Consider the following 27,359-nt stretch of genomic DNA (forward strand, 5'->3'; position numbering starts at 1 on the left):
TTTGGCTGTTCAAACTTAAGAAAGGCTGAAAAGGGTGATTTGGTTCAGATTTTAAAATGAATTCTTCCTTTTGAGCAGGAAACTGGAACAAATCTGTAAGGATTGTATGTTTGCATTTGTTGTTGTCCACTTTAAACCTGCTGGCACCTCTTTGGAATAAATAAAAAGGTAATGGGTCATCCTTTCCTTCAAAGAGTCACTGCTTGATTTTACATAAATCAATGCAGGGGAGGAGATGCAGGAGGAAGGATGGATTTGGATGCCACCTGCTCTGCCCAGCCCCCTGCACATCTGGCAGTGGGTTCCACCCCATTCCTTTAAATCAAATTCCAGGTGACTCAACCTGCTGTAAACCAGACCCTCCCTCCACCTGCAGCTCAGCTGTGAGTGGGGATTATTTTTATCTCCGCTGAGAACTGTTGGATTTCAGCAAACGTTGGTGTGGTTTGGGGAGGCCCCAGCTGGAAAATACCACAAGAAGTTCAAAGCTGGGTTTCATCCTGTAATTGGATCCTCAAGTTCACAAGTGCAAGGGCCAACTGTGCAGCCTCCAAGTGGGATGTTCCCACTCCCAACAAGAAACTCTCCACAGCTCAGAGTTGTGGGGCTGGAAAGCAGATTCCTTCTCCTGCCACAGATAAAAACTCATTTTCTGTTTCAAGCTTTTGCCACCTTGCTTGGTCTGACCTGTTATTTAATTTTTTTTTTTAACTTCAAGACATTCTTCCCACCCCTTGTGCTCTCTTGGGATGCTCTTAAGAACACGGACATTAATCTCAGTGTGACTCAAATTCAACTTAATATTTGTTTTCTCTCTGCCCTGACAAGATATTCTTCAGGTCAGGTAGGAATGAAATGATAAAAATCGAGTGCAGTTCCTCTGGGCAAAAAGTGCTACCTGCTGAAATCTTATCTCAAACCCACTTGGAAATGTGTTATTTCTTTTTTTCTGTCACAAAACCTTGTTCGATGTCAAAAGGACTCCAAGTCTGAATTTGTTTTATTTCCTGTCCTTGCTGGAAAGTGGCCTTTCAAAATAACATTGAGAGAATTCTTGTTTTGACCTGAAATAACAACTGTGAGGGTTTTCAATAATGACCATTTGAATGAGGTTTGGGATTTTTTTGCATCTTTGTGTTACAGTTTCATTCTCAGTCTTTGCAATCCGTGGCTGTGTTTGGTCTGTCTGATGGGGATAAATTGTAATATTGGTCAAAGTGCCTCAGACTGTTCCTGTTGACCTTTTTTTTGTGAACTGTCTTTGCTGAGTGACTCACACTGGACCCTTCAGTTACTGAAACCAGACTGAGACATCACCTAAACCCACATCTCTGTGATGGGTTGTGGTTCGTGATGGATCTCTGGGGTCTGCAGCACAGGAGGGACATGGACCTGTTGGAGCAAAACCAGAGGAGACCCCGGAGATGCCCCAGGGCTGGAGCTGCTCTGGAGCCAGACTGGGAGAGCTGGGGGTGGTCACCTGGAGAAGAGAAGGATCCAGGGAGACCTGAGAGCCCCTTGCAGAGCCTGAAGGGGCTCCAGGAGAGCTGGAGAGGGACTGGGGCCAAGGGCTGGAGGGACAGGACACAGGGAATGGCTTCCCAGTGCCAGAGGGCAGGGCTGGGAAAGGGGATATTGGGAAGGAATTGCTGGCTGGGAGGGTGGGGAGGGGCTGGACTGGAATTCCCAGAGAAGCTGTGGCTGCCCCAGCCCTGGGAGTGCCCAAGGCCAGGCTGGGCAGGGCTTGGAGCAACCTGGGACAGCGGGAAGTGTTCCTGCCCATGGCAGGTGTTGGGAGGAGATGAGCTTTCAGTCCCTTCCAAGCCAAACCATTCTGTGATTTTGGTGATCTTTGACATGATGTGACCTATAAAGTGGTTTCTAATGGACTGCATGGAATGCAGAGTCAGTCCTGAGGTGAGGTGTGTAATCCCAGTGGTGATGCCCTGACTGCTCAGTGTGAAATATCTCAGGGAATGGAGCTGGGAAGGGGCTGGAGCTCCAGGAGCAGCTGAGGGGGCTCAACCTGGAGAAAAGGAGGCTCGGGGGCACCTTCTGGCTCTGCAACTCCCTGATGGATCCAGGGGAGGGTTGGGCTCTGCTCCAGGGAACAGGAACAGGAGGAGAGGGATCAGCCTCAGGCTGTGCCAGGGAAAAGGCAGGTGGGACATCAGGTGGAATTTCTTTGCAGAAAGGGTGATGCCCAAGAAGCTCCACCTGAGCATGAGGAAGGACTTCTTTGCTGAGCAGTGACTGAGCACTGAACAGAGACCGGAGACGGTGGAGTCTCCTTACTGGGGATATTCCAGAGCTGCCTGGACACAGTCCTGGGCTGTGTGTTCTGGGATGGCCCTGCTTGAGCAGGGAGGTTGGACCAGATGACCCATTGTGGGACCAGATGACCCAATGTGGTCTCTTCCAGACTGACCAATTCCATGATCCTGTGATTCCCTGATTAGACATTGGAAGGCAATGCCTAGAGATGTGGTGGAGTCCCCATCCCTGGAGGTGTGATCTAATTGACAAGGTGGTGATCGGCCACAGGTGATGATCGTGGAGGTGTTTCCCGACCTAATTAATCCTGGGATTCAGCCAGCCTGGTTCCCATACAGGCGTGGGCAGCTGGAAGAACTACAACTCCCAGCGCGCATCGCGGCGGCCCGCCGGGAGCGGGAGGCGTGGCGCGCCGCGCGGTGCACGCCGGGAGTTGTAGTCCTGTCGGGACTGGCACCGCCCTCCGCCGCCGCTCCTCCCCGCGCCCGGCTCTCCCTCCGCAGACGGAAGCCGGGCAGGGACGAGGGAGCCGGGAAAGCTGGAGCGGCGGGATGGGGGACTCCAAAGTGAAGGTGGCGGTGCGTGTCCGCCCCATGAACCGGCGAGGTGAGACCCTCCTTGTGCTGCCACCCCCCTGTCCCCGTCCCTGTCCCTGCGCGGGGCAGCGCGGGGCCGATCCATAGGGACAGGTGTCCATAGGGACAGGTGTGCCCGGGCTGGGGGTGTCGCGCTGGGTGGGGGGGGTGTTGTATTTGGTGGTTCATTGTGAATAAACCCCCGCTGTGCATCCCGGGGGTCCCCGATTGAATCCGCGCTGCCCTCGCCCCCCTCTCCTGACATCCCTTCTCCTAAACCTTCCCAGTTTTACGGCTTTTGGGGTTTTTATTTCCTTGCCCCCTCCACCTCTTCCCCACCTGCTCCTGCTTTATCCGGGCTGTGCCCGGTTCCTGCTGGAAAAGCGCTTCCCTCTTCCTGCTTCGGGTTTTAGGGAAAAACGCCTCTTTTTCTGTATTTTCCCCTCCCTGCGCTCCCCAACCCCATTCCTGCCCCTCCTGCTCGAGTGGGACGGAGTTAACCCGGTGACAGCGACACAAGGACAAAGCCAGGCAGGGAAATAAGACAAGAGGAAGCGCCAATTGACAAGAGAATATTTTTTTTGTTGTTGTTGGGTTGTTCCGTGGTTTTGGTTGGTTTTTTTTTTTCTCCCCCTCGACGAAACTTGCCTAAGGGTTGTGTTAATCAGACCGTGGTCTGGGCAGCTGTTTAAGCGTTCATTACTTGTCTTAATTAGAAAAACTTGCTCTAGATGACGAGGAAGTGAGTCGGAAAAGGCAACGTCAGTCAAGGGAGTGGGAAGGTGAAGGAGGCAAAAATCCAAGAAACGTGTAGAGTGGCTTTTTTCCCCCCCCTACATTCTCACAGGAGTGTGCCAATAATTCCTTTTGGGGAAAGGGAATGCGGTGAAGTCGTTTAAGAGCTGGAGGGGGGAAAAAAGGAGGGAAAGGGGAAGCCCTTTATCTTCTACACGATCTGAAACAGAATAGCTCTGGATTCTGTGCAAGAAATAGAAAAGGTTACAGCATTGAATACAGTATTTCCTTATTTTGTAAAATGACAGCAGGGAATGTTCATGGAGTTCACAAGAGCTCTTGAGTCCCAATTCCAAAACAAGAGATCGTAGAATCGATTGGGTTGGAAAAGACCTCTGAGGTCATCAAGGTCCAACCCTTGGATGGAGTTGATGTCTTTACACTCTGGTGGGTTTAGGGAAATTGAGGATATTTTGACCAAACCCTGCATTTTATGAAATTTCAGGTATCAGCTCCCAAAACTGAGGAGGGTCCCATCCCTGTGGGGAGTTGCTTGGAGGAACTGGAGGAGTTGGTGGGAGCTGGGAAAGCAGCTGAGAGGTGGTGCCTGGTGCCAGGACAGACACGGGCTTTCCTCTTGCTCATGTCCCTTTCCTGTCAGAGGTCACTTCCTTGGCACCTTCTCCTTGGGTGGTGCTCCTCACCCCCGGGATTAGACAATCATTCCGGTGGGAAGGGACCTCTGGAGTTCTCTGGTCCAACCCACTGCTCAGAGAAGGTCAGATGAGATGAGGTTGAGCGGTGAGTCCCCAGGGATGACTAATTAATGCACCTTTCCCTCCCTCCCAAGTCTGTCCCACAGCTGTTCCCTCCTGAGTTTGGCCACGTGTCTCATTCCAGCCAGGAACTGAGTTCTGCAGGAAACACAAGTGGGCAAGAAGTAGGGGAAGTAAAGGAGTCTGGGCAAAGAAGAGATTGGCTCTTGTTATCAGAGAATATCCTGAGTTGAAAGAGACCCACAAGGATCATTGAAGCCCAATTTCTGGCTTTATTTTATTCTGTATAAACTTAAAAATGTTGTGAACTGATTGGAGGCTGCTCCAGGAGTGAGGGACGTTTGATTATCAGTCCTTGGTGCTCATCAGAGGGAAGAGGGACCCGAACCTTCCACTTTTGGCTCATTTCTTGGCAGTTTGTAGCTATTTAGCATCTTGTTATTTCTGGTTCATACCTAAATCCATGTAAGAGTAGCCTAAAAAAATCAATAATTTTTCTCCCCCAAACAAATGGAGTTTTTTTTCCCAAGCAGATTATTTGTAACAGTCCAGATGTTTTGGTCACATCTAAACACCTGATACCTCCATGTGGTATCTCTGATGTTTTGGTCACATCTACACAACTGATACCTCCATGTGGTATCTCTGATGTTTTGGTCACATCTACACAACTGATACCTCCATGTGGTATCTCTGATGTTTTGGTCCCATCTAAACAACTGATACCTCCATGTGGTTTTTCTGATGTTTTGGTCCCATCTAAACAACTGATACCTCCATGTGGTTTTTCTGATGTTTTGGTCACATCTAAACAACTGATACCTCCATGTGGTATCTCTGATGTTTTGGTCCCATCTAAACAACTGATACCTCCATGTGGGATCTCTGATGTTTTGGTCACATCTAAACACCTGATACCTCCATGTGGTATCTCTGATGTTTTGGTCACATCTAAACACCTGATACCTCCATGTGGTATCTCTGATGTTTTGGTCACATCTAAACACCTGATACCTCCATGTGGTATCTCTGATGTTTTGGTCACATCTAAACACCTGATACCTCCATGTGGTATCTCTGATGTTTTGGTCACATCTAAACAACTGATACCTCCATGTGGTATCTCTGATGTTTTGGTCCCATCTAAACAACTGATACCTCAATATGGTTTTTCTGTTTTGGTCCCATCTAAACAACTGATACCTCAATATGGTTTTTCTGTTTTGGTCACATCTAAGCAACTGATACCTCCATGTGGTATCTCTGATGTTTTGGTCACATCTAAACAACTGATACCTCCATGTGGTATCTCTGATGTTTTGGTCCCATCTAAACAACTGATACCTCCATGTGGTATCTCTGATGTTTTGGTCACATCTAAACAACTGATACCTCCATGTGGTATCTCTGATGTTTTGGTCACATCTAAACAACTGATACCTCCATGTGGTATCTCTGATGTTTTGGTCCCATCTAAACAACTGATACCTCCATGTGGTTTTTCTGCTGTTTTGGTCACATCTAAACACCTGATACCTCCATGTGGGATCTCTGCTGTTTTGGTCACATCTAAACAACTGATACCTCAATATAATATTTCTGATGCTGCTGCAATTTATGGAAACAAACAGGAATATCAAGGCTACTTATTTCTCTTACCTATCTCATGCTAAATTTAAGAATGTGTGCAACTGATTCTCTGAAGAATCATCCACTTGTGAGGCTCCTGTGGCTCTGCTTATTTTAACAGGCTCTGAGGCAGCTTTCCTGGATATTTGTCTGAAATTCTGGGGCTTTGGACCTGGAGCAAGTATTTGTTTTCCTCAGGATCACGAGTTCTTTCCTTCCCCCTGCCCCGAAGGGTTTAACGTTGCAAACCTGTCAGATGTGCAAACTTCAGCTGTGAAATATTCTCCTTGTTTACTTGTGGTGGTGGTGGTGGTGGTTGTCTTGGGTGTTTGAGTTATGAATTTCTTAAGGCAAAGGTTTATTGGCTTCATAAAAGTGGTGTGCTGAACTGTTCCCAGTTTTTTTACAGCTCATAAAAGCATAATGGGATCCTGGCGTGCATGTGGAAGGGATTTCTGGATCAAATAGTTTGGTTATTTATAGTTCTCACATTTCAAGGTGTTTATACTGAGGGTCCTGCATCATTCTCGTGCTCAGTGGTGTCTATAAATGAAGTTTATAGTACCCATTTTTAGGGAGTGTAATTGGATTTCTTTTTTTTTTTTTCATTAAGGCTACTTTATTTTGCATCTTGCCTCAAATTAGACCCCAAATTAGCCTTGCTTTGTGAGCCCAAATTGTCAGTGTGGTTGCAGCACCAGGTCTGAAGTTGGAGCTTCTGCTCTCCCCTTTTTTCCACCCTTTCTGCTTTGCAAACTGGGATCTCGATCAACAGCCTTTTATGAATTAAATAATCCAGAACTGTTTTGTTAGATAAGACTCTCAGTCTTCTGTTTTCTTGGCTTTGTAATTCACCCAAGTGTTTCCCAGTGCTTTATTCAGATGGGGCTTTGATAACAATCAGGAAGTTCTTGTGCTGTTTTATTTCAGAGTTGCAGTGGATTTCCTTTTATGAGTGTCGTGTTTGGCTTCTCTTGGCAAGATATTCATGAAACTTCAGGCAAATGCTGTGCAAACCAGACCAGGAAGCCAAGCAAGTGACAGCTGGAGGCTTTTTAATTAAGATTTTCCTTACTGAATACTTTGTTTCCAGGTGCTGTTGGGGTCCAGGCATCACATAAGTGCATTTAGATCCTTGTGTTACCTCGTGTGTTCCAATCAATCCTGTGTAGAGTTAATTAGTGCTGATAAAAGATATATTTTAGAAGAATACAATTTACACTCAAGGATAAAGCTGATGACACCTTAAGCCAGTCCAAGCTGCTGTTGTGTTGCTACAGCTCACCTGGGTTGGTACTTTTCTCTTTCAAAAAAAAAAATAATAAAAGCAGGAAAATAATTGCCTGTATTCTGGCAGGATTAAACTCTTCTAGGATTGTAGTAAAACCTATAAATCCAGTTGAAATATCTGGATTGCCTCTAAATATCCATTCAGGTATCTCTTATGTTAATATGTGTATTTATCCAGCCTGGTTTCTGTGTTCAGACAGGGATTTTCTCGTGCTCTGGTGATAAAGGTTTTGTTGCCAGTGCTTGTAAGGAAGGAATTTGCTTTTGTATCTGCACAAACTTCTGATCACAGTCTGAGGTAGTAATTTTATGTCCTCCTACTCTTTGGGGGAGGGTGTATTTCCAGCCACTTGGAATGTTTCTGGATTGAGGGGAGGAGGTGGGGGTTGCTCACGTGTTTTTGTTTGTTTGGACATTACAACAGCAGCAATTTATCTATAAATTGGAGTTTGTGCAAGCAGCTTGTGAGATTAATTATGGTATTAGAGTGAGTGGATGGCACCTGTTGTATCTTGGTGGCAACATGCAAACCACAGGACTTTCCTTGCTCATCATCCTCATCACACAGCCCCAGAGTTGGGGATATCCTGCCCCTGGACTCTGCCTTGGGGAGGCCACACCTTGAGTGTTGTGTTCAGTTCTGGGCCCCTGAGTTGAGGCAAGAGATTGAGGGGCTGGAGCGGGGCCAGAGAAGGGACTGGATGTGGCACTGAGTGTCCTCTGAAACACCTCCAGGGACAGAGAATCCACCATGTCTTGATCCAACCCCACTGTGATCACCAGCCCAGGGCACTGAGTGCCCTGGGCTGGTGATCACAGTAGGGTTGGATCAAGGGTTGGAATTGATGATCTCAGAGGTCTCTTCCGACCCAACTGAGAAGAGCAACGAGGCTGGAGAAGGGAGTGGAGCACAAGTGCTGTGGGGAGAGGCTGAGGGAGCTGGGGGTGTTCAGCCTGGAGAAGAGGAGGCTCAGAGGTGACCTCAGCACTGTCTGGAACTGCCTGAAGGGAAGTTGTGGCCAGGTGGGGGTTGGTCTCTTCTCCCAGGCACTCAGCAATAGGACAAGGGGGCACGATGGGCTCAAGCTCTGCCAGGGGAAATTGAAGTTGGAGAGCAGAAAAAAATCCTTTGCAGAGAGAGTGCTCAGGGATTGGAATGGGCTGCCCAGGGAGGGGGTGGATTGTCCATCCCTGCTGGTGTTTAAAATGAGATTGGCTGTGGCACTGAGTGCTGTGATCTGGCAATCAAAGTGGGGTTGGATTAAGGGTTGGACTTGATGATCTCACAAGTCTTTTCCAGCCCAATCGATTCTATGATTCTGTATTCCCTGGTGATTGTTGAGAGCCCATAAAACAGTGTGTGTGGCACGAGCAGGATTTTCCTCTATCAGACAAGGTGCCAGATGGTCAAAGGATGCAGAGTTAATGTTTCATCTCATGCTGCTCAGCCAGGCAATTGTGTTTGAAGAGCTCCTGAGGTGCCACAAGCTCTGTCCCCACAGCCAGAGCCTCCCACAGCTCAGGATGGCTCACAGAATCAGTTGGGTGGATGAGACCTCTGAGATCAGCAAGTCCAACCCCACTGTGATCACCAGATCATGGCACTCAGTGCCACGGCCAAGCTCAGCTGAAAAACCTCCAGGGTTGGAGAATCCACCACCTCCATGGGCAGCCCATTCCAATGCCTGAGCACTCTCTCTGTAAAGAATTTCTTCCTGATATCCAACCCAAACCTCCCCTGGCAGAGCTTGAGCCCATCGTGCCCCCTTGTCCTATTGCTGAGTGCCTGGGAGAAGAGACCAACCCCCACCTGGCCAGAACTTCCCTTCAGGCAGTTCCAGACAGTGCTGAGGTCACCTCTGAGCCTCCTCTTCTCCAGGCTAAACACCCCCAGCTCCCTCAGCCTCTCCCCACAGCACTTGTGCTCCAGTCCCTTCTCCAGCCTCGTTGCTCTTCTCTGGCCCTGCTCCAGCCCCTCAATCTCTTGCCTCAACTGAGGGACCCAGAACTGAACACAAAGGCCAACTATTGTGGTGCTAATTCCACCTGAAGTGCAGGGTGAGATCACCTCCCTGCTCTGGTTTCAACAGAAGATCAGATGGACAGGCTTTGAATTGTTCTGCCCTGGCTTTTGCGTTTACATTTCACCCCTGGGATCTCCAAAGCTTGAAACAAAGCAGCAGCCTGGAGTTCTGTTGAACTTCCATGGATCTCTGATGCTCCAGAGGCCCAGAGAGGAGATGGATTCCCCATCCCTCAAGGTTTTTAATCTGAGATTGGCCGTGGCACTGAGTGACATGATCTGGTAAAGGGACTGGAGTTGGACCAAGGGTTGGACTTGATGATCTTGGAGGTCTTTTCCAACCCAATCCATTCTGTGATTCTACTGGGCTACCCTCATTCCCAGGGTGGTTGCAGCAGCAGAGCTGGCTGGGAGCAGGTTCATGTGAACACACACCCACTGCCTTTGCTAAAGCCATCTGGCCAACTCTTTCCTTGAAAGTCCTTCCAGAAGGTCTATAACTACCTGAAGGGAAGTTCTGGCCAGGTGGGGGTTGGTCTCTTCTCCCAGGCACTCAGCAATAGGACAAGGGGGCACGATGGGCTCAAGCTCTGCCAGGGGAAATTGAAGTTGGAGATGAGAAAAAACTTCTTTGCAGAGAGAGTGCTCAGGGATTGGAATGGGCTGCCCAGAGAGGGGGTGGATTCCCCATCCCTGGAGGTTTTTCAGCTGAGCTTGGCCGTGGCACTGAGTGCCATGATCTGGTAAAGGGACTGGAGTTGGACCGAGGGTTGGACTTGATGATCTCGGAGGTCTTTTCCAACCCAATCCATTCTATGATTCTGTGAAGATGAAACAGCAGAGGACAGAACTCATTTCTTAGTGAACACGTGAGGGCAGTTTGGTGTCATGTGCTCATGGCTTCGAGGTGACTTCCACCTCATCCACAAGCATCTTCCAGATGCTCTCATGCAGCTTTAATGATCTCTAATTGCTGCAAGCTGAAATTTTCATGACTTCCATTTGTGCAGTTGATGGACCAGAGCAGCCTGAAAGATGCCTCTGGAGGCTTCGTGCTGAGGGACAAGTTCAGTTACCATATTTTTGTCAGAATTTATCCTTAAGTCTTCTAATTAATGCCCTCAAAGTGCTGTTGCACTATTTTTTTTTTTAACATGTTGGCTCTTAGCATTGTCATGTAGACTTAAGTTATTTTGACACTCACTCATGTAGTCAGTTGGTTTTTTCATTTATTTGTCTTGGCTCTTACGTAGCAAAGGGCAAAGAGAAAAGTCACTCCTAAGAAAAATATTGGCAGGGAAACTTGGGGACTTGTTATCTTCAGACTTACTTTCACATTTCTTTTTCAAACTAAAACAGAACAAAAAAAACCCCAAACAAAATCAAAACAAAGCCCTAAACAACAGCCTCACTTTTTTCTTTTTTAGTTGGCATTTATTTAGTTTGTGTGATACACAAACTTTTAAATATTTTTTAAATCACTGTTTAAACATCTCAGTGTTATTGCTACTTGCTTTCTGAGACCAAGAAAGGCACAAGAAACCAACTGGAATTTCTTATTCAATGCAACCTGAAGGCTCAGGCCACAGCATTCCACTTCTAACCTTCAAGGGAATGTTAATCTCCTGCAAATCTCCTGGCAATTCAAAATACAAAATTTCTGTCATCTGCCTTTCCAGGAGATTATTTGGAGCCTTTGTGTTTGGGGCCAGTTTTGGCTTATGGGCTTAGAACATGCACTTTAAACCTTGCCCATTTTGTTTTTTATACTTCAGTTGGTTTCTCTGGGTTTTGTGGGTCTCCTCAAGGGCAGTGGTGACTGCAGAGCTACAGGGCCATCTCCAAGGGTTGTCTTAAACCTCAGGAGTGGCACCAGGGGGAATCTGCCCCACCAGTTGTGTCACCACGTTCAGACCTTTGTTTCCTTGGGGTTTGGGATCAGATCATTTCCAGCCGAAGGAATTCGGTGGGTCTCAAACAGGGTGGAAAGGGCAGGAAAACCAGCAGACAGAGCTGCAAAAGCAAAGGCCCGGCAGCCTCACAGCACCTGGAAGGGATTCAGCAGGCACTGGGCCATTCCCACACCAGGGAGGAGTTTACATTCCCTCTGGAATGGCAGTCACAAGGCTGGTAATCATAAACTCAGCCCAGCAGAGTTTCCACAACAGGGTTAGCAAACACCAGGGAGGTGCAGCTTTAAAGTGTCCCTGGGATGGTGGGGCAGGGACCAGGAGTGTGGGAACCCAGGCAGGAAGGGACCTGGGGGGACTGAGGGACAGGAAGCTCAACAGGAGCCACCAGTGTGCCCAGGTGGCCAAGAAGGCCAATGGGATCCTGGCCTGGATCCAAAGGAGCGTGGCCAGCAGGCCCAGGGCAGTGACCCTTCCCCTGGACTCTGCCTTGGGGAGGCCACACCTTGAGTGTTGTGTTCAGTTCTGGGCCCCTGAGTTGAGGCAAGAGATTGAGGGGCTGGAGCGGGGCCAGAGAAGGGACTGGATGTGGCACTGAGTGTCCTCTGAAACACCTCCAGGGACAGAGAATCCACCATGTCTTGATCCAACCCCACTGTGATCACCAGCCCAGGGCACTGAGTGCCCTGGACTGGTGATCACAGTGGGGTTGGATCAAGGGTTGGACTTGGTGATCTCAGAGGTCTCTTCCAACCCAAGTGAGAAGAGCAACGAGGCTGGAGAAGGGACTGGAGCACAAGTGCTGTGGGGAGAGGCTGAGGGAGCTGGGGGTGTTTAGCCTGGAGAAGAGGAGGCTCAGAGGTGACCTCAGCACTGTCTGGAACTGCCTGAAGGGAAGTTGTGGCCAGCTGGGGGTTGGTCTCTTCTCCCAGGCACTCAGCAATAGGACAAGGGGGCACGATGGGCTCAAGCTCTGCCAGAGGAAATTGAAGCTGGAGAGCAGAAAAAAATCCTTTGCAGAGAGAGTGCTCAGGGATTGGAATGGGCTGCCCAGAGAGGGGGTGGATTCCCCATCCCTGGAGGTTTTTCAGCTGAGCTTGGCCGTGGCACTGAGTGCCATGATCTGGTAAAGGGACTGGAGTTGGACCAAGGGTTGGACTTGATGATCTCGGGGGTCTTTTCCAACCCAATCCATTCTGTGATTCTATGAAAATGCCTCAGGTTATATGGGCAGATTGAATTATTTTTATCAGAGGCATTGCAGTAATTTTGGATTGACACCAGACCTACATCGCCCCAATCCCAGTTTTTATCATAGAATAATTTTGTGAGGAGTTGAAAACTCAAGGGAAAGGAGAGTTCCTTGAGCCCCCACCTTCCAGTTTGAGAAGTACAATAAAAACTCCTCCAGGAGACTCTCTGTGAGTAACTTGGGCACACACGACTTAGCAATTATTCCTACACTCAGCCCAGCTTTGCTTAACACTTGCACTGTGTGAAATGTAAATGTGGAAAAGTGACTCAGATAAGTGTCACCCTTTTATTATGGATGTCACAGCTCTCTCACTCCAAAGCTGTGAAAGAGGCTTTCATTCCCTGCCATGAATGTTTCTTGATGTTGAGAGTTTGAGGTGTGTAATTCTTCACAGAGCAATTAGCTGATTAGTTTCTTGGTTTGCTGAAGCAAATGAGTTGATTGTGTTTGCCGGGTAGGAGCAGGTTAGCAATAATAATAGGGGAGATTTTATTTTTGTTTGAGGTGCAGGATTTGGGATAAATCTCCAAAGTTTCACAGTGAGCCACTTCTGTCATCTTGAAACTTCTAAATTTTGTGCTGCCTGAAAAAAAAAAAAAGTAGAAAAAAAATAATAATACCAGGCTTTAAAAAACCAAGTCCTTACTACAGGATGAATTAATTGGGTTTTTTGGATGTGCATGGTTATCATCTTATCTTGGTGCATCCTCATTTTCCTTGTTGTTTGGGAGCAGCAGCTACACAGCTTCCCTGAAACTAGTAAAAGTGAGGGTGGAGTCCTTGTGTGATCATAAGGGCAGGCAGATAATTTGACTATAAGGCCAACCTGCTTAAGTGATATTAAAGACTTAATGAGGTGGAAATGGTGGTGGTACAAGTTTCAGTAGTGGCTGATACAAGATTCATCTCAGCGTTCCAGAGGCGTTGAAGAAATCAGAAATCTGGCAAAGAACATGAGCTCTAATTTGTAGAAAGTGTGTGGTGTGCTATTAAACCAGGATTTAAACTGTTTCTGGGGCTGAAAGGGGAGTTGCCATGTGAGCCTTTGGCCAAGGTAACTGGGGTAAGTAGCCTTAAGGCTGTCTGGCTTCATGACCCAGCTTAGAGGCTCAATATAACTGTTTCTTAGGGCTTTATTTCCTGGGACACCAGAACTGATGGAGCAGTTCAGGTCTCTTCCCTCTCTCCAGCTTTGTTTGGGTGGCCTTTGCTCCCTGAGCTTTCCCTGATGGAGCTTTCCATGGAGGCTGAATACATCCAATTCCATGTGAGGTGGTTTGAGGGTAACTTGGAGTGACTTCCAGAGGATTCTGCTGAGCAACAGGCACCAAAGGAAGGGTTGAGATCTCAGGGTTGGCCACACATGTTGGTTTGGGCTCACCAGATTTTCCCAATCTGTGTTACACACTGTGGCCTGAAAAATCTGTAAAAAAAGACTCAAAGCCAAATTTTGGTCAGAGATAAGAGGGTAGTGACTTTAATGAGCACCCAGGCTCACTCAGCAATACATTGACAAGCTCTAATTTCCATGGCTTTTATAATATGATCCATCCAATCATTATTTTACACATCTCCAGTTCAACCTTTTTCCCCACCCTGGTCCCACCCCTGTTCCACCCCCTCAGGATTTGAGTCTGGGGTTGGTGAGACCTCCTCTTCATCATCATCCTCTTCCTGGGCTCCTGGAGTTCTTCCAATGTTCTGACTTTTGGGTCAGTCTGCCCTGTGTTTCTGTCTCCTTTTGATATTCTTCAACCTTCTACCTTGAAAAAAAGACTAAACAGCCAAAGGAATTTGAGTTCTGGGACAGGGAGTAGTGATAGAAAGACATTAAACTCAAGCTGCTGGAAATATTGACACACCAAATCTGCTTTTGCTACAGCTACTGAGTTCCTAAAATCCATAAAATGTGAAAATCAGGAATCAAAACCCTTCCTGCATCAACAGCAAGGGGAGGGATTTCAACCTTCCCTGTGTGATGATGATGATGATCAGCCAAGGTGTGTTGCACAAGGCAGACTGGCTTGGAATCTTCTTCCTTTTTTCCCTTTGAGAAGGAAGTCTCATATCCTGCCTGTGGTGCTTCCTTAAGGGTAATTCACAAAGAATACCAGGAAGACCATGAATTCACTGGGCAGTCATGGATGCAAAACCCACCGTGGGTGTTCTCTCTCAAGAGATGGATTAAAACACTTGACAGAGGCCGAGCTGCTCCCAGCCAGCTTTGCATGGGGCAGGTAAAAACCTTCCTCAGGAGTTGGGAAAAGCAGGTCAGTGCAACACAGAATGTCAATCACCAACCAGCCAGGCTGAGTTCAAGTGCCCTGTGGGATGTGGGAGGTAGGAAGAGTGTGGTTTCATCTAAAGCAAGCATGGATTGCATATTAATGATGGGTAAATTGGCTTTCAGGGTGTGGAGAGAAAGGAAAATAAACACTGGCTTCTGCAGCTTGTCTGCCTCTTCCTTCTGCAAAAGCAAAGTGTAATAACAGAGGAGCAGCTTTGCTCAGAAGGATCTCAGGTTCATGTGACTCCCTTCTGGGACCAGCAACCTCCAGCTTTGGCTTTCTTTGCTGAGTGTCAAGTAGCAAAAGGCTGTAACATTTCTGTGGCTTTCTTTGTTGAGTGTCAAATAGCAAAAGGCTGTAACATTTCTTTCTAAAAGTGCCTATGGAGGAAACTCCCTCTTATTGTGTTATTTCCCAGGAGCAAAAGGTGCTGTGCAAGTGCTTAAAATCCCCAGTCTGTGCCTGGGAGATTTTCAGGCTGAGTTTATAAGGTGCTCTGAGGTGAAAGAGCAAGGACAGGTGACACAGAGGAGGAAAGAGCAGAGATGAAGGAGGCTGAGGATTATAATTAACATGATTAGACAGGAGCACAGCTGGGTGATTCACTGAGGTGTTGAACCCTGTGTGGAGGTTGCTCAGTGCAGCCCCTCATCACCCTGCAGGGTGTGAGCAGTGCTGTGTTTGTGGCACAGAGCACCTGGATGCCTCTTCCAGCATCCCTGTCAGGGTGCAGGGACACAAGGCTGGACCTTTTGATGTCTGTGGGCAATCAGGACCTGGATGTCTCTTCCAGAATCCCTGGCAGGGTGCAGGGACACAAGGCTGGACCTTTTGGTGTCTGTGGGCAATCAGGACCTGGATGTCTCTTCCAGCATCCCTGTCAGGGTGCAGGGACACAAGGCTGGACCTTTTGATGTCTGTGGGCAATCAGGACCTGGATGTCTCTTCCAGCATCCCTGTCAGGGTGCAGGGACACAAGGCTGGACCTTTTGATGTCTGTAGGCAATCAGGACCTGGATGGTGTTCCCAGAATCCCTGGCAGGGTTCAGGAACACAAGGCTGGACCTTTCAGTGTCTGTGGGCAATCAGGACCTGGATGGTGTTCCCAGAATCCCTGTCAACATTCAGGGACACAAGGCTGGACTTTCTGGTGTCCCATGTGCTGGGTGTCTGTAGGCAATCAGCACCTGGATGCCTCTTCCAGCATCCCTGTCAGGGTGCAGGGAGACAAGGCTGGACCTTTCAGTGTCTGTAGGCAATCAGGACCTGGATGGTGTTCCCAGAATCCCTGGCAGGGTTCAGGGACACAAGGCTGGACCTTTCAGTGTCTGTAGGCCATCAGCACCTGGATAGTATTCCCAGCATCCCTGTCAGGGTTCAGGGACACAAGGCTGGACCTTTTGATGTCCCATGTTCTGTGTGTCTGTAGGCAGTAAGGACCTGGATGGTGTTCCCAGAATCCCTGTCAGGGTTCAGGGACACAAGGCTGGACCTTCTGGTGTCCCATGTTCTGTGTGTCTGTAGGCCATCAGCACCTGGATGGTGTTCCCAGCATCCCTGTCAGGGTGCAGGGAACAAGGCTGGACTTTCTGGTGTCCCATGTGCTGGGTGTCTGTAGGCCATCAGCACCTGGATGCCTCTTCCAGCATCCCTGTCAGGGCTCAGGGACACAAGGCTGGACCTTTCAATGTTTGTAGGCCATCAGCACTTGGATGTCTCTTCCAGCATCCCTGTCATGGTGGAGGGACACAAGGCTGGACCTTTCAGTGTCTGTAGGCCATCAGCACCTGGATAGTATTCCCAGCATTCCTGTCAGGGTTCAGGGCACAAGGCTGGACTTTTGGTGTCCCTTGTGCTGGGTGTCTGTAGGTGATCAGCACCTGGCTGGTGTTTCCAGCATCCCTGTCAGGGTGCAGGGACACAAGGCTGGACCTTTTGATGTCCCATGTTCTGTGTGTCTGTAGGCCATCAGGACCTGGATGGTGTTCCCAGCATCCCTGTCAGGGTGCAGGGAACAAGGCTGGACTTTCTGGTGTCCCATGTGCTGGGTGTCTGTAGGCAATCAGCACCTGGATGTCTCTTCCAGCATCCCTGTCAGGGTTCAGGGCACAAGGCTGGACCTTTTGGTGTCCCTTGTGCTGGGTGTCTGTAGGCCATCAGCACCTGGATGGTATTCCCAGCATCCCTGTCAGGGCTCAGGGACACAAGGCTGGACCTTTTGGTGTCCCATGTTCTGGGTATCTGTGGGCAATCAGCACCTGGATGGTATTCCCAACATCCCTGTCAGGGTGCAGGGACACAAGGCTGGACCTTTTGGTGTCTGTAGGCAATCAGGACCTGGATGGTGTTCCCAGCATCCCTGTCAGGGTTCAGGGCACAAGGCTGGACCTTTTGGTGTCCCTTGTGCTGGGTGTCTGTAGGTGATCAGCACCTGAATGGTGTTCCCAGCATCCCTGTCAGGCTGCAGGGACACAAGGGTGGACATTTTGTTGTCTCATGTGCTGGGTGTCTGTAGGCAATCAGCACCTGGATGTCTCTTCCAGCATCTCTGTCAGGGCTCAGGGACACAGGGCTGGACCTTTTGGTGTCCCACGTTCTGGGTACCTGTGGGCAATCAGGACTTGGATGGTGTTACAGCATCCCTGTCAGGGTTCAGGGACACAAGGCTGAACCTTTCAGTGTCTGTGGGCAATCAGGACCTGGCTGGTGTTCCCAGCATCCCTGTCAACATTCAGGGACACAAGGCTGGACATTTTGGTTTCCCATGTGCTGTGTGTCTATAGGCCATCAGCACCTGGATGTCTCTTCCAGCATCCCTGTCAGGGCTCAGGGCACAAGGCTGGACCTTTTGGTGTCCCTTGTGCTGGTTGTCTGTGGGCAATCAGCACCTGGCTGGTGTTCCCAGCATCCCTGTCAACATTCAGGGACACAAGGCTGGACTTTCTGGTGTCCCATGTTCTGTGTGTCTGTAGGCAATCAGCACCTGGATGTCTCTTCCAGCATCCCTGTTAGGGTGCAGGGACACAAGGCTGGACCTTTCAATGTTTGTAGGCCATCAGCACCTGGATGTCTCTTCCAGCATCCCTGTTAGGGTTCAGGGCACAAGGCTGGACCTCTTAGTGTCCCATGTTCTGGGTATCTGTGGGCAATCAGCACCTGGCTGGTGTTCCCAGCATCCCTGTCAACATTCAGGGACACAAGGCTGGACTTTCTGGTGTCCCATGTGCTGGGTGTCTGTAGGCCATCAGCACCTGGATGTCTCTTCCAGCATCCCTGTCAGGGCTCAGGGACACAAGACTGGACCTTTTGATGTCTGTGGGCAATCAGGACCTGGATGGTGTTCCCAGAATCCCTGTCAACATTCAGGGACACAAGGCTGGACTTTCTGGTGTCCCATGTGCTGGGTGTCTGTAGGCCATCAGCACCTGGATGTCTCTTCCAGCATCCCTGTCAGGGCTCAGGGACACAAGGCTGGACCTTTTGGTGTCCTAAGGTCTGGGTGTGTTTAGGCCAGGGCTGTGTTTGGTCCATATCCAACTCCATTTGTCACTGGGTGGGTACCTTGGACTCCTGGCAGTGTTATCTGAACCTTTTCTTTTGCTTTCCCTGCCCCCACAGCCAGGAATTCTCATACCCTCCAAATATCCTCCTTCCTCCCAGTCCACATCCCATGGTTGGGAAGAGCTGGGAAAGCTTTCCAGCTGCCTGGGAGCCCGTGGGGGAAGCACCAGCCCTTGTCTCCATGCTCACACCTCAATTATTTCTGATGGGACTGGCATTTCTGGGAGCAGGTGCCCCAGGACTGCCAGCTGGCACCACACGCTGCACCATCCCAACAGTGGCCTGGCAAAATGTGCTGCAGATGGCAGGGGCAGCTTTTCCCTGGCAGGCATTGAGGGAGCAGTGAGAAGAGCTGTCAAAGTGGTGCCATGCCTAAATGGTTCTTTTTGCCCAGAAGAAATTTCATCCTGCCCTTGTGGATGCTGATTGTCCTTGAGTAAAACCCAAGTGCTCTTTCTTGGTTTGAAAAGAGTTGCCTGCTTTAAAGCTGGACAGGATCCATCCCATCAGAATATCCCTCCAAGTGGAATTTGGCAATAGTCCTGGTTCTATTCTCTGCCTGATGGGTGGCTGTCAGGCTGCATGAATAAATTTGGTGTCTGGAGGAAGTAATGGTGTGGATAATCCCAGTGCTTTAGGAGCAGCACTTGACACTCTCTCATTTCTTTCTAGAGCTTGATCTGCATACAAAATGTGTGGTGGATGTGGATGCAAACAAGGTTATTCTTCATCCTGTAAACACCAACCTTTCCAAAGGAGATGCCAGGTAAGACTTTTTGAATTAGGAAAAGTCAGGTTTCATAAATTAAATATGAGCTTAGCAACTCAGAAGTGCTTTGATAGAAGGTTTGCAGTTTAAAAAAATATTATCTATTCTTTCTGCAGTGTAATTACCACCATCTATAAAATGAGGCTGGTTTTGCCCTGCTGGGAAAGTTGCTTTGAAAACTTTGTGCTTTCTGCATGTTCTTCCTGCTCTCAACAATATCTTACTGGTTAATGGCACTATTTCCCTTTTTTTCCTCATATGCTGTTATGAAACAGGAGAAATTTCAATCTGTGAGATAATCTGAGCAAGGCACTGTGTGATTTTTTGGAATGAAATTAATTTGCACAGTGATTTTCTGACAATGGGTCCTGGTGTAAGAAGGAGAGTCTGGAGAGGAGGTTTAGCCCTATGAGTTTCTTGACAGCATCAAAAATCCTTGGAAAAAGTTCAGGCTTGGGACCAGTTTGTGGAGGAAGTGGCTTTAATTCATTAAACTACTGTGAAACTGAAAAGTCATGTAATAATTGATAGAGTTAAAGTTGTGCCTGTTTAATTTATTGCTTGATGCAAGGGGAGGAAATGAAAGGAATGTGAGCATGAAACAACAGGGGGGGCAGGAAAAGGCAAAACCTGTTACTGGGTATCTACAATTATCTGTTTTCCAGGGGAAAAAAAAAGAAGAGGTTTGAAGGGTTACAGAAAGGAGATAAAAAAACCAGCTAAACACATAAAAGAGCTTTGTTTAAGTTTTCATGTGAAGCTGAACTGTGTATCAGAGGCCAGCAGAAATATTCCTGAACTGATCTCTGATCATTCTCAAACCCAAGTGGCAGTAAATGGAAAAGCAAAGAGATCATCAGGTGCAGTATTTGCTTTCTGTTGTCGTTGGCTGAGGGATTTATTACAGCCAATGGGACTGGAGCTTTGATAAGTTACTTAAAATCAAACATGCTGTGTGTGTGTGGGGGGATGTTTTGTTGTTTGTATCATCATCCACCTCCTCCAGAAACACGTGGGTTGTTCAGCTGCCAAAAACCTGCCTTGGTTTGAGGCTTTCAAACAGCTAAAAATGGCAGGAAATTGAGATTGTCAGAAGTGAGAGGCACAGCTGGATCAAAAATGTTCCTCATAGTTTCTCTAAAGTGTGGCAAGCAGGCAAGTGGATGGTTTTACTCCCCAACGTGTGTTTCAAACCCTTCCCAGAGCAAACCCATCGTGCAAATCCTGCCCCCTTGGCAGGGGAGGGCTGGGTTGGCAGTGCCACCGAGGTCCCAGACAAGGTGGTGAGTGAGCTCAGTGTGAGAATCCAGCCTGGCAGAGCAAAGAATGCTTCATTTGCATCCTCACAAATGGCCATTGCTAATCTGAGCAGGAAGCAGAGGAAAGTTAGATGGGCTGATTTAACAGGAGAGGGGAGCTAAAGGTTTGGGGTGGTTTGAAGGTGAACCAGCAGGAGAAATGAACCCAACACAAGAGAGATTCTAAGTCAGAGTTACAATTTAATACCAATATTGCAATCAATGCAATGGCCCAAAGAGCAATTGGGTTTAACCCCCAAAGCCCAGCAGTGTAACCCACCCCCTGGGGCACAAACACAGGGGGGTTTGGTGGCCCCTGTGCTGAGCCCCACGTGGTTCCCCCGAGTGCAAAGGCAAAGGAAGGGACAAAGCTGTTGGTGCAGATGATGGCACAGTCTGGGGGAGAGGGGTGGGCTCCTCCTGTGCAGGGTCTGCTCCTCCTCTGGATGCCAGGAGTGGTGCCAGAGGTGCCCAAAGGCCAAGACTGCATCCCCTGAGGTTTGGGTGGGAGCCCCCAGTGGCTCCCCCAGGGCAGGGAGTTCCAGCCTGGGGGATGTGACTGTGTGAGCCAGGGGGGATTTTGGACTGGTTGGTGGCCCCTGAGCAGAGCTGAGCCCTGAGGTGGGTGTGGAGGTGCCAAGGAGTCCCTGGAGGGGAGTTGTCCCAGCTCTTCTCTGCCAGGCTTCTTTCCCAGGCAGCTCCCAGGCTGAGGGGTGGGGTGTGCCCTGGGCAGCTGCTGCCAATGGGCCATTGTTGCCAGTTGGTGGGCAATGGCTGGAGGGTGGAGAATGCCCAGCTTTGGTCACCCCCACCCAGGGATAAACTGGGCCCACCTGCTGAACTGGGACAGACAACACCCCTCAGAAATAAATGTAATCTCAGGAAGGCAGGTGAGGGTTTGGAACAGGGTCCTACCCCTTGGGAAGCTCCTGCTGAATTGTCTTGGCTTCTGCAGCTCCATCAGAGGAATCTTAAATCTCAAATCAAGGGAAAGGTTACTCTTAGTTACTGCTTTTTTAAGTTTTGGGGTTAATTTGTGCTCAGGTTGTGCTTCTGTTTCCAAACCCACAATCAACAACTTTGCCTCGTGCCACAAAATCATTCCTTCTGATTTCAGAGTTTTCTGGTGCCCAGAGGGAGCTGGAGAAATTCTGGCAAGCACAGAATGCTCTTAACTAAACAGGGCAAAGAAATAATACTGTAAATACACTGAGAACCTCAAGAACTCTCCTGCATTTCTCATTAAGATGCCAAGGTCAATTTAGGAACAGGGAAAAGGGTTTTAGAGACAGAACTCTGAACTGTCACATCCCCACTTGTCATGACTCAGCCGTGCTCTGGCAGGGAGTGACATTTGGAAAAACAACCCATGACTTTTGGAAATACTCATTTTTTTCCCCATTTCCATCCTGTCTGGGAGAAACCAAGTGTGGGAGGTGAAGAGGTGTAAATAAATACCCCAACCTGAGGTGTGTTGGAGGCAGCAAATTGTGTCAGTGGAATAACCACTGAAATGTTTTCAGGTCTTGAGAAAAGTGTCTCCACTGTTTCAAATTTGGCATTAAAAAATAAGGAATATTTTGAAACCCCAAACTGAGGGACCTCATTTTCTCCACCAACTGAATAGATTTTTTACACATTTCTCTAGAGACTTGAGGGTTAATAAGTACATGTAAAACACTTGCTCTTAAGAAGTCTTTTTTTCATGTGGCTTCAAAAATCTGCCATCCTCCTGTTATTCCTTAACCAAGAAATGACCTTTGCTGAGCCAGAGCCAGGCAGGAGTTACTTTATGGAGCAATCCCTGATGGGCTTGGGTGGGTTTCAGTAACCTGATCACGGACAAAAGATCGATTTTAAGATCTGTGTCTGACCTCCAGGCTTTGCTGCTGCCCTTGGGGCTGTTGGGGGGTGGTTTATTGTGAGTGGTGGTTTATTGTGTGAAAATTGAAATTAAACTGAGTGGGCTCGAGCTGCTCTCACAAAATTATTTGTGCCAGAGCTTCGAGTTGTGTCCCAGTTTTCACCAGGTGACCTCTGTAAATCCAAACCTCCCCTCTGGAGATGTGGGAACCCCTCAGGGATTGGCTGGGGATGGGGAATATCATTAGCATGACTTGTCCACCCTTTTGTTTGCCTTGCTGGGCTGTCTCTTCTCTGCTCTGCCCATTGCAAAGGTCAAGGCTGAGGCTCCTTTATCAACTCCCTGCTGCAAAAATGACTCCCACTCTCTGCAGGGTGTGAACTCCTTCAGACTGAAGTGAACAACAACTCCAATGTTTATAGGAATTAATCTTTCTTGGAAATTCTCCAAACAGACTCTTAATTACTCCCACATTCTTTTATAACCATTTTTTTTAAACTATCAATTTATTTTAAACTCTCAATTTTACATTTCCCAAACAAAACCTATTTAAAAGGCTTGATTTTTTTATTTTTTTTTTTTTTTGTTTTTTTGGACAGGTCAGACAAAGGAGTTTAATTATATCTTGCAGGCATAACTCTTAATTGATGTGGAAGTGATCTGAGCTCAGAGATGAGTTGTGTGTTGGCCTGGGAATCAGCTGTGATATTTGGAAAGCAAAGCATTCATTAAATCTGCCCAACAAACCACCCCTGAGCTGCTTTTTTTTATTAAGAGGAAATTCTTGAAAATGAAACAAGTGCCGACTTCCCACTGGCCTTTTGTTGCAATTGGAGGGTTTGAGCTGCTGCTTTTGCAGAACAGACATTCCAAAGGCTGGCACAGGGTAAGAACTTGGAGCTAAATGGAGCTGACAAGTGTGTTACACCAGGCTGGGCTTTGCCTTCCCAGCTCTTGGAATATCTTTATAATTCCTGCTTTGGAGTAGAGAATTCAATATTTCAAATTATTTTGAAAGATTTTCTTTCAAGGTGTCTATTTCTGAATTTAAACCATTTTTTTCTGGCCATACAGGGAACTTTTTTCCTCGTGGAGTTGGGATGTTTAATCTCACTTTGGTTGGTTTTAAGGTGTTTGGAAATAGAGAAATGAGTTGTTGTCTTAGACTTGAGGATTCCTGTTTGATGAGGAACTGAATGAAACCCAAATAATTTTACTTAAAAAGGAGTATTTTTATAATCTTCTTCTGCCATTCCCAGTTTTTTTCTGGGAAAAATGACAGCCCTGAAGGGGGTTGTGTTAAACCAGGCTGGGCTTTGCCTTCCCAGCTCTTGGAATATCTTTATAATTCCTGCTTTCTAGTAGAGAATTCAATATTTTTAATTATTTTTAATTATTTTTGAAGATTTGCTTTCAAGGTATCTGAATTTAAACCTTTTTTTTATGACCACACAGGGAACTTTTTTCCTTGTGAATTTGGGATGTTTAATCTCACTTTGGTTGGTTTTAAGGAGTTCTGGAAATAGAGAAATGAGTTGTTGTCTTAGACTTGAGGATTCCTCTTTGATGAGGAACTGAATGAAACCCAAATAATTTCACTTAAAAAGGAGTATTTTTATAAGATTCTTCTGCCATTCCCATTTTCTTTAAGAAAAATGACAGCCCTGAAGGGGGTTGTGTTAAACCAGGCTGGGCTTTGCCTTCCCAGCTCTTGGAATATCTTTATAATTCCTGCTTTGTAGTAGAGAATTCAATATTTCAAATTATTTTGAAAGATTTGCTTTCAAGGTATCTGAATTTAAACCATTTTTTTATGGCCACAGAGGGAACTTTTTTCCTTGTGAATTTGGGATGTTTAATCTCACTTTGGTTGGTTTTAAGGTGTTTGGAAATAGAGAAATGAGTTGTTGTCTGAGACTTGAGGGTTCTTGTAGACTTGAGGATTCCTCTTTGATGAGGAACTGAATGAAACCCAAATATATTTCACTTAAAAAGGAGAATTTTTATAAGATTCTTCTGCCATTCCCAGTTTCTTTCTGGGAAAAATGACAGCCCTGAAGGGGGTTGTGTTAAACCAGGCTGGGCTTTGCCTTCCCAGCTCTTGGAATATCTTCATAATTCCTGCTTTGTAGTAGAGAATTCAATATTTTTAATTATTTTTGAATATTTGCTTTCAAGCTATCTGAATTTAAACCATTTTTTTCTGGCCACAGAGGGAACTTTTTTCCTTGTGAATTTGGGATGTTTAATCTCACTTTGGTTGGTTTTAAGGAATTCTGGAAATAGAGAAATGAGTTGTTGTCTTAGACTTGAGGGTTCTTGTAGTCTTGAGGATTCCTCTTTGATGAGGAACTGAGTGAAACCCAAATATATTTCACTTAAAAAGGAGAATTTTTATAAGATTCTTCTGCCATTCCCAGTTTCTTTCTGGGAAAAAAGACAGCCCTGAAGGGGGTTGTGTTAAACCAGGCTGGGCTTTGCCTTCCCAGCTCTTGGAATATCTTTATAATTCCTGCTTTGGAGTAGAGAATTCAATATTTTAAATTATTTTTACAGATTTGCTTTCAAGGTGTCTATTTCTGGATTTAAACCATTTTTTTCTGGCCACACAGGGAACTTTTTTCCTTGTGAAGTTGGGATGTTTAATCTCACTTTGGTTGGTTTTAAGGAGTTCTGGAAATAGAGAAATGAGTTGTTGTCTGAGACTTGAGGGTTCTTGTAGTCTTGAGGATTCCTCTTTGATGAGGAACTGGGTGAAACCCAAATATATTTCACTTAAAAAGGAGAATTTTTATAATATTCTTCTGCCAGTCCCATTTTCTTTCTAAGAAAAATGACAGCCCTGAAGGGGGTTGTGTTAAACCAGGCTGGGCTTTGCCTTCTCAGCTCTTGGAATATCTTTATAATTCCTGCTTTGGAGTAGAGAATTCAATATTTCAAATTATTTTGAAAGATTTGCTTTCAAGGTATCTGAATTTAAACCATTTTTTTATGGCCACAGAGGGAACTTTTTTCCTTGTGAATTTGGGATGTTTAATCTCACTTTGGTTGGTTTTAAGGTGTTTGGAAATAGAGAAATGAGTTGTTGTCTGAGACTTGAGGGTTCTTGTAGACTTGAGGATTCCTCTTTGATGAGGAACTGAATGAAACCCAAATATATTTCACTTAAAAAGGAGAATTTTTATAAGATTCTTCTGCCATTCCCAGTTTCTTTCTGGGAAAAATGACAGCCCTGAAGGGGGTTGTGTTAAACCAGGCTGGGCTTTGCCTTCCCAGCTCTTGGAATATCTTTATAATTCCTGCTTTGTAGTAGAGAATTCAATATTTTTAATTATTTTTGAAGATTTGCTTTCAAGGTATCTGAATTTAAACCATTTTTTTCTGGCCACACAGGGAACTTTTTCCTTGTGGATTTGGGATGTTTAATCTCACTTTGGTTGGTTTTAAGGAATTCTGGAAATAGAGAAATGAGTTGTTGTCTTAGACTTGAGGATTCCTCTTTGATGAGGAACTGAATGAAACCCAAATAATTTTACTTAAAAAGGAGAATTTTTATAAGATTCTTCTGCCATTCCCAGTTTCTTTCTGGGAAAAATGACAGCCCTGAAGGGGGTTGTGTTAAACCAGGCTGGGCTTTGCCTTCCCAGCTCTTGGAATATTTTTATAATTCCTGCTTTGTAGTAGAGAATTCAATATTTTTAATTATTTTTACAGATTTGCTTTCAAGGTATCTGAATTTGAACCATTTTTTTCTGGCCACAGAGGGAACTTTTTTCCTTGTGAATTTGGGATGTTTAATCTCACTTTGGTTGGTTTTAAGGAATTCTGGAAATAGAGAAATGAGTTGTTGTCTTAGACTTGAGGATTCTTGTAGTCTTGAGGATTCTTCTTTGAGGAACTGAATGAAACCCAAATAATTTTACTTAAAAAGGAGAATTTTTATAAGATTCTTCTGCCATTCCCAGTTTCTTTCTGGGAAAAATGACAGCCCAGAAGGGGGTTGTGGGGAGATGGGGCTTGGAGCAACCTGGGATAGTGGAAAGTGTCCCTGAAATGGGATGAGCTTTCAAGTCCTTTCCCACCCAAACCATTCCAGGCTTCAAGTAGGTAATAAATTCCTGATTTCAGGTGAGTGATGGATTTCAGGCAGTGGTTGGGTTGGAATGAATGTGTTAAAACTTTCCACAGCTTGGACTAATTTTTTTTTTTCTTTTTATAAAGAGTTTTCTTTTTAGAAAGAGTTTTCTTTTTTTCAAGAGTTTTCTTTTTTTGAAGAGTTTTCTTTTTTTGAAGAGTTTTCTTTTTTTTGAAGAGTTTTCTTTTTTTGAAGAGTTTTCTTTTTTTTGAAGAGTTTTCTTTTTTTAAAGAGTTTTCTTTTTTTTAAAGAGTTTTCTTTTTTTTAAAGAGTTTTCTTTTTTTAAAGAGTTTTCCTTTTTTAAAGAGTTTTCCTTTTTTAAAGAGTTTTCCTTTTTTAAAGAGTTTTCCTTTTTTAAAGAGTTTTCCTTTTTTAAAGAGTTTTCCTTTTTTAAAGAGTTTTCTTTTTTTCAAGAGTTTTCTTTTTTTCAAGAGTTTTCTTTTTTTCAAGAGTTTTCTTTTTTTCAAGAGTTTTCTTTTTTTCAAGAGTTTTCTTTTTTTCAAGAGTTTTCTTTTTTTCAAGAGTTTTCTTTTTTTCAAGAGTTTTCCTTTTTTCAAGAGTTTTCCTTTTTTCAAGAGTTTTCCTTTTTTCAAGAGTTTTCCTTTTTTCAAGAGTTTTCCTTTTTTCAAGAGTTTTCCTTTTTTCAAGAGTTTTCCTTTTTTCAAGAGTTTTCCTTTTTTCAAGAGTTTTCCTTTTTTCAAGAGTTTTCCTTTTTTCAAGAGTTTTCCTTTTTTCAAGAGTTTTCCTTTTTTCAAGAGTTTTCCTTTTTTCAAGAGTTTTCCTTTTTTCAAGAGTTTTCCTTTTTTCAAGAGTTTTCCTTTTTTCAAGAGTTTTCCTTTTTTCAAGAGTTTTCCTTTTTTCAAGAGTTTTCCTTTTTTCAAGAGTTTTCCTTTTTTCAAGAGTTTTCCTTTTTTCAAGAGTTTTCCTTTTTTCAAGAGTTTTCCTTTTTTCAAGAGTTTTCCTTTTTTCAAGAGTTT

The 27,359-nt window shown here is 46.0% G+C and overlaps 1 protein-coding gene across 6 annotated transcripts in view; it reads left to right on the top strand.

Annotated features, from left to right (window-relative positions):
- The first annotated feature begins 2,769 nt into the window (after positions 1 to 2,769).
- KIF13B (kinesin family member 13B) overlaps positions 2,770 to 27,359 on the top strand; it is a 170,698-nt gene continuing 146,108 nt past the window's right edge. For all 6 annotated transcript variants that reach the window (XM_071547608.1, XM_071547609.1, XM_071547612.1 and 3 more), the window contains exons 1-2: positions 2,770 to 2,880; positions 18,989 to 19,082. In XM_071547608.1, the coding sequence (XP_071403709.1) occupies positions 2,826 to 2,880; positions 18,989 to 19,082 (149 nt within the window). In that variant the 5' untranslated portion in view covers positions 2,770 to 2,825. The remainder of the gene's footprint in view (positions 2,881 to 18,988; positions 19,083 to 27,359) is intronic.

Source organism: Pithys albifrons, chromosome 2, assembly GCF_047495875.1.
Source record: "Pithys albifrons albifrons isolate INPA30051 chromosome 2, PitAlb_v1, whole genome shotgun sequence".
In the NCBI taxonomy this organism is placed as follows: Eukaryota; Metazoa; Chordata; class Aves; order Passeriformes; family Thamnophilidae; genus Pithys; species Pithys albifrons.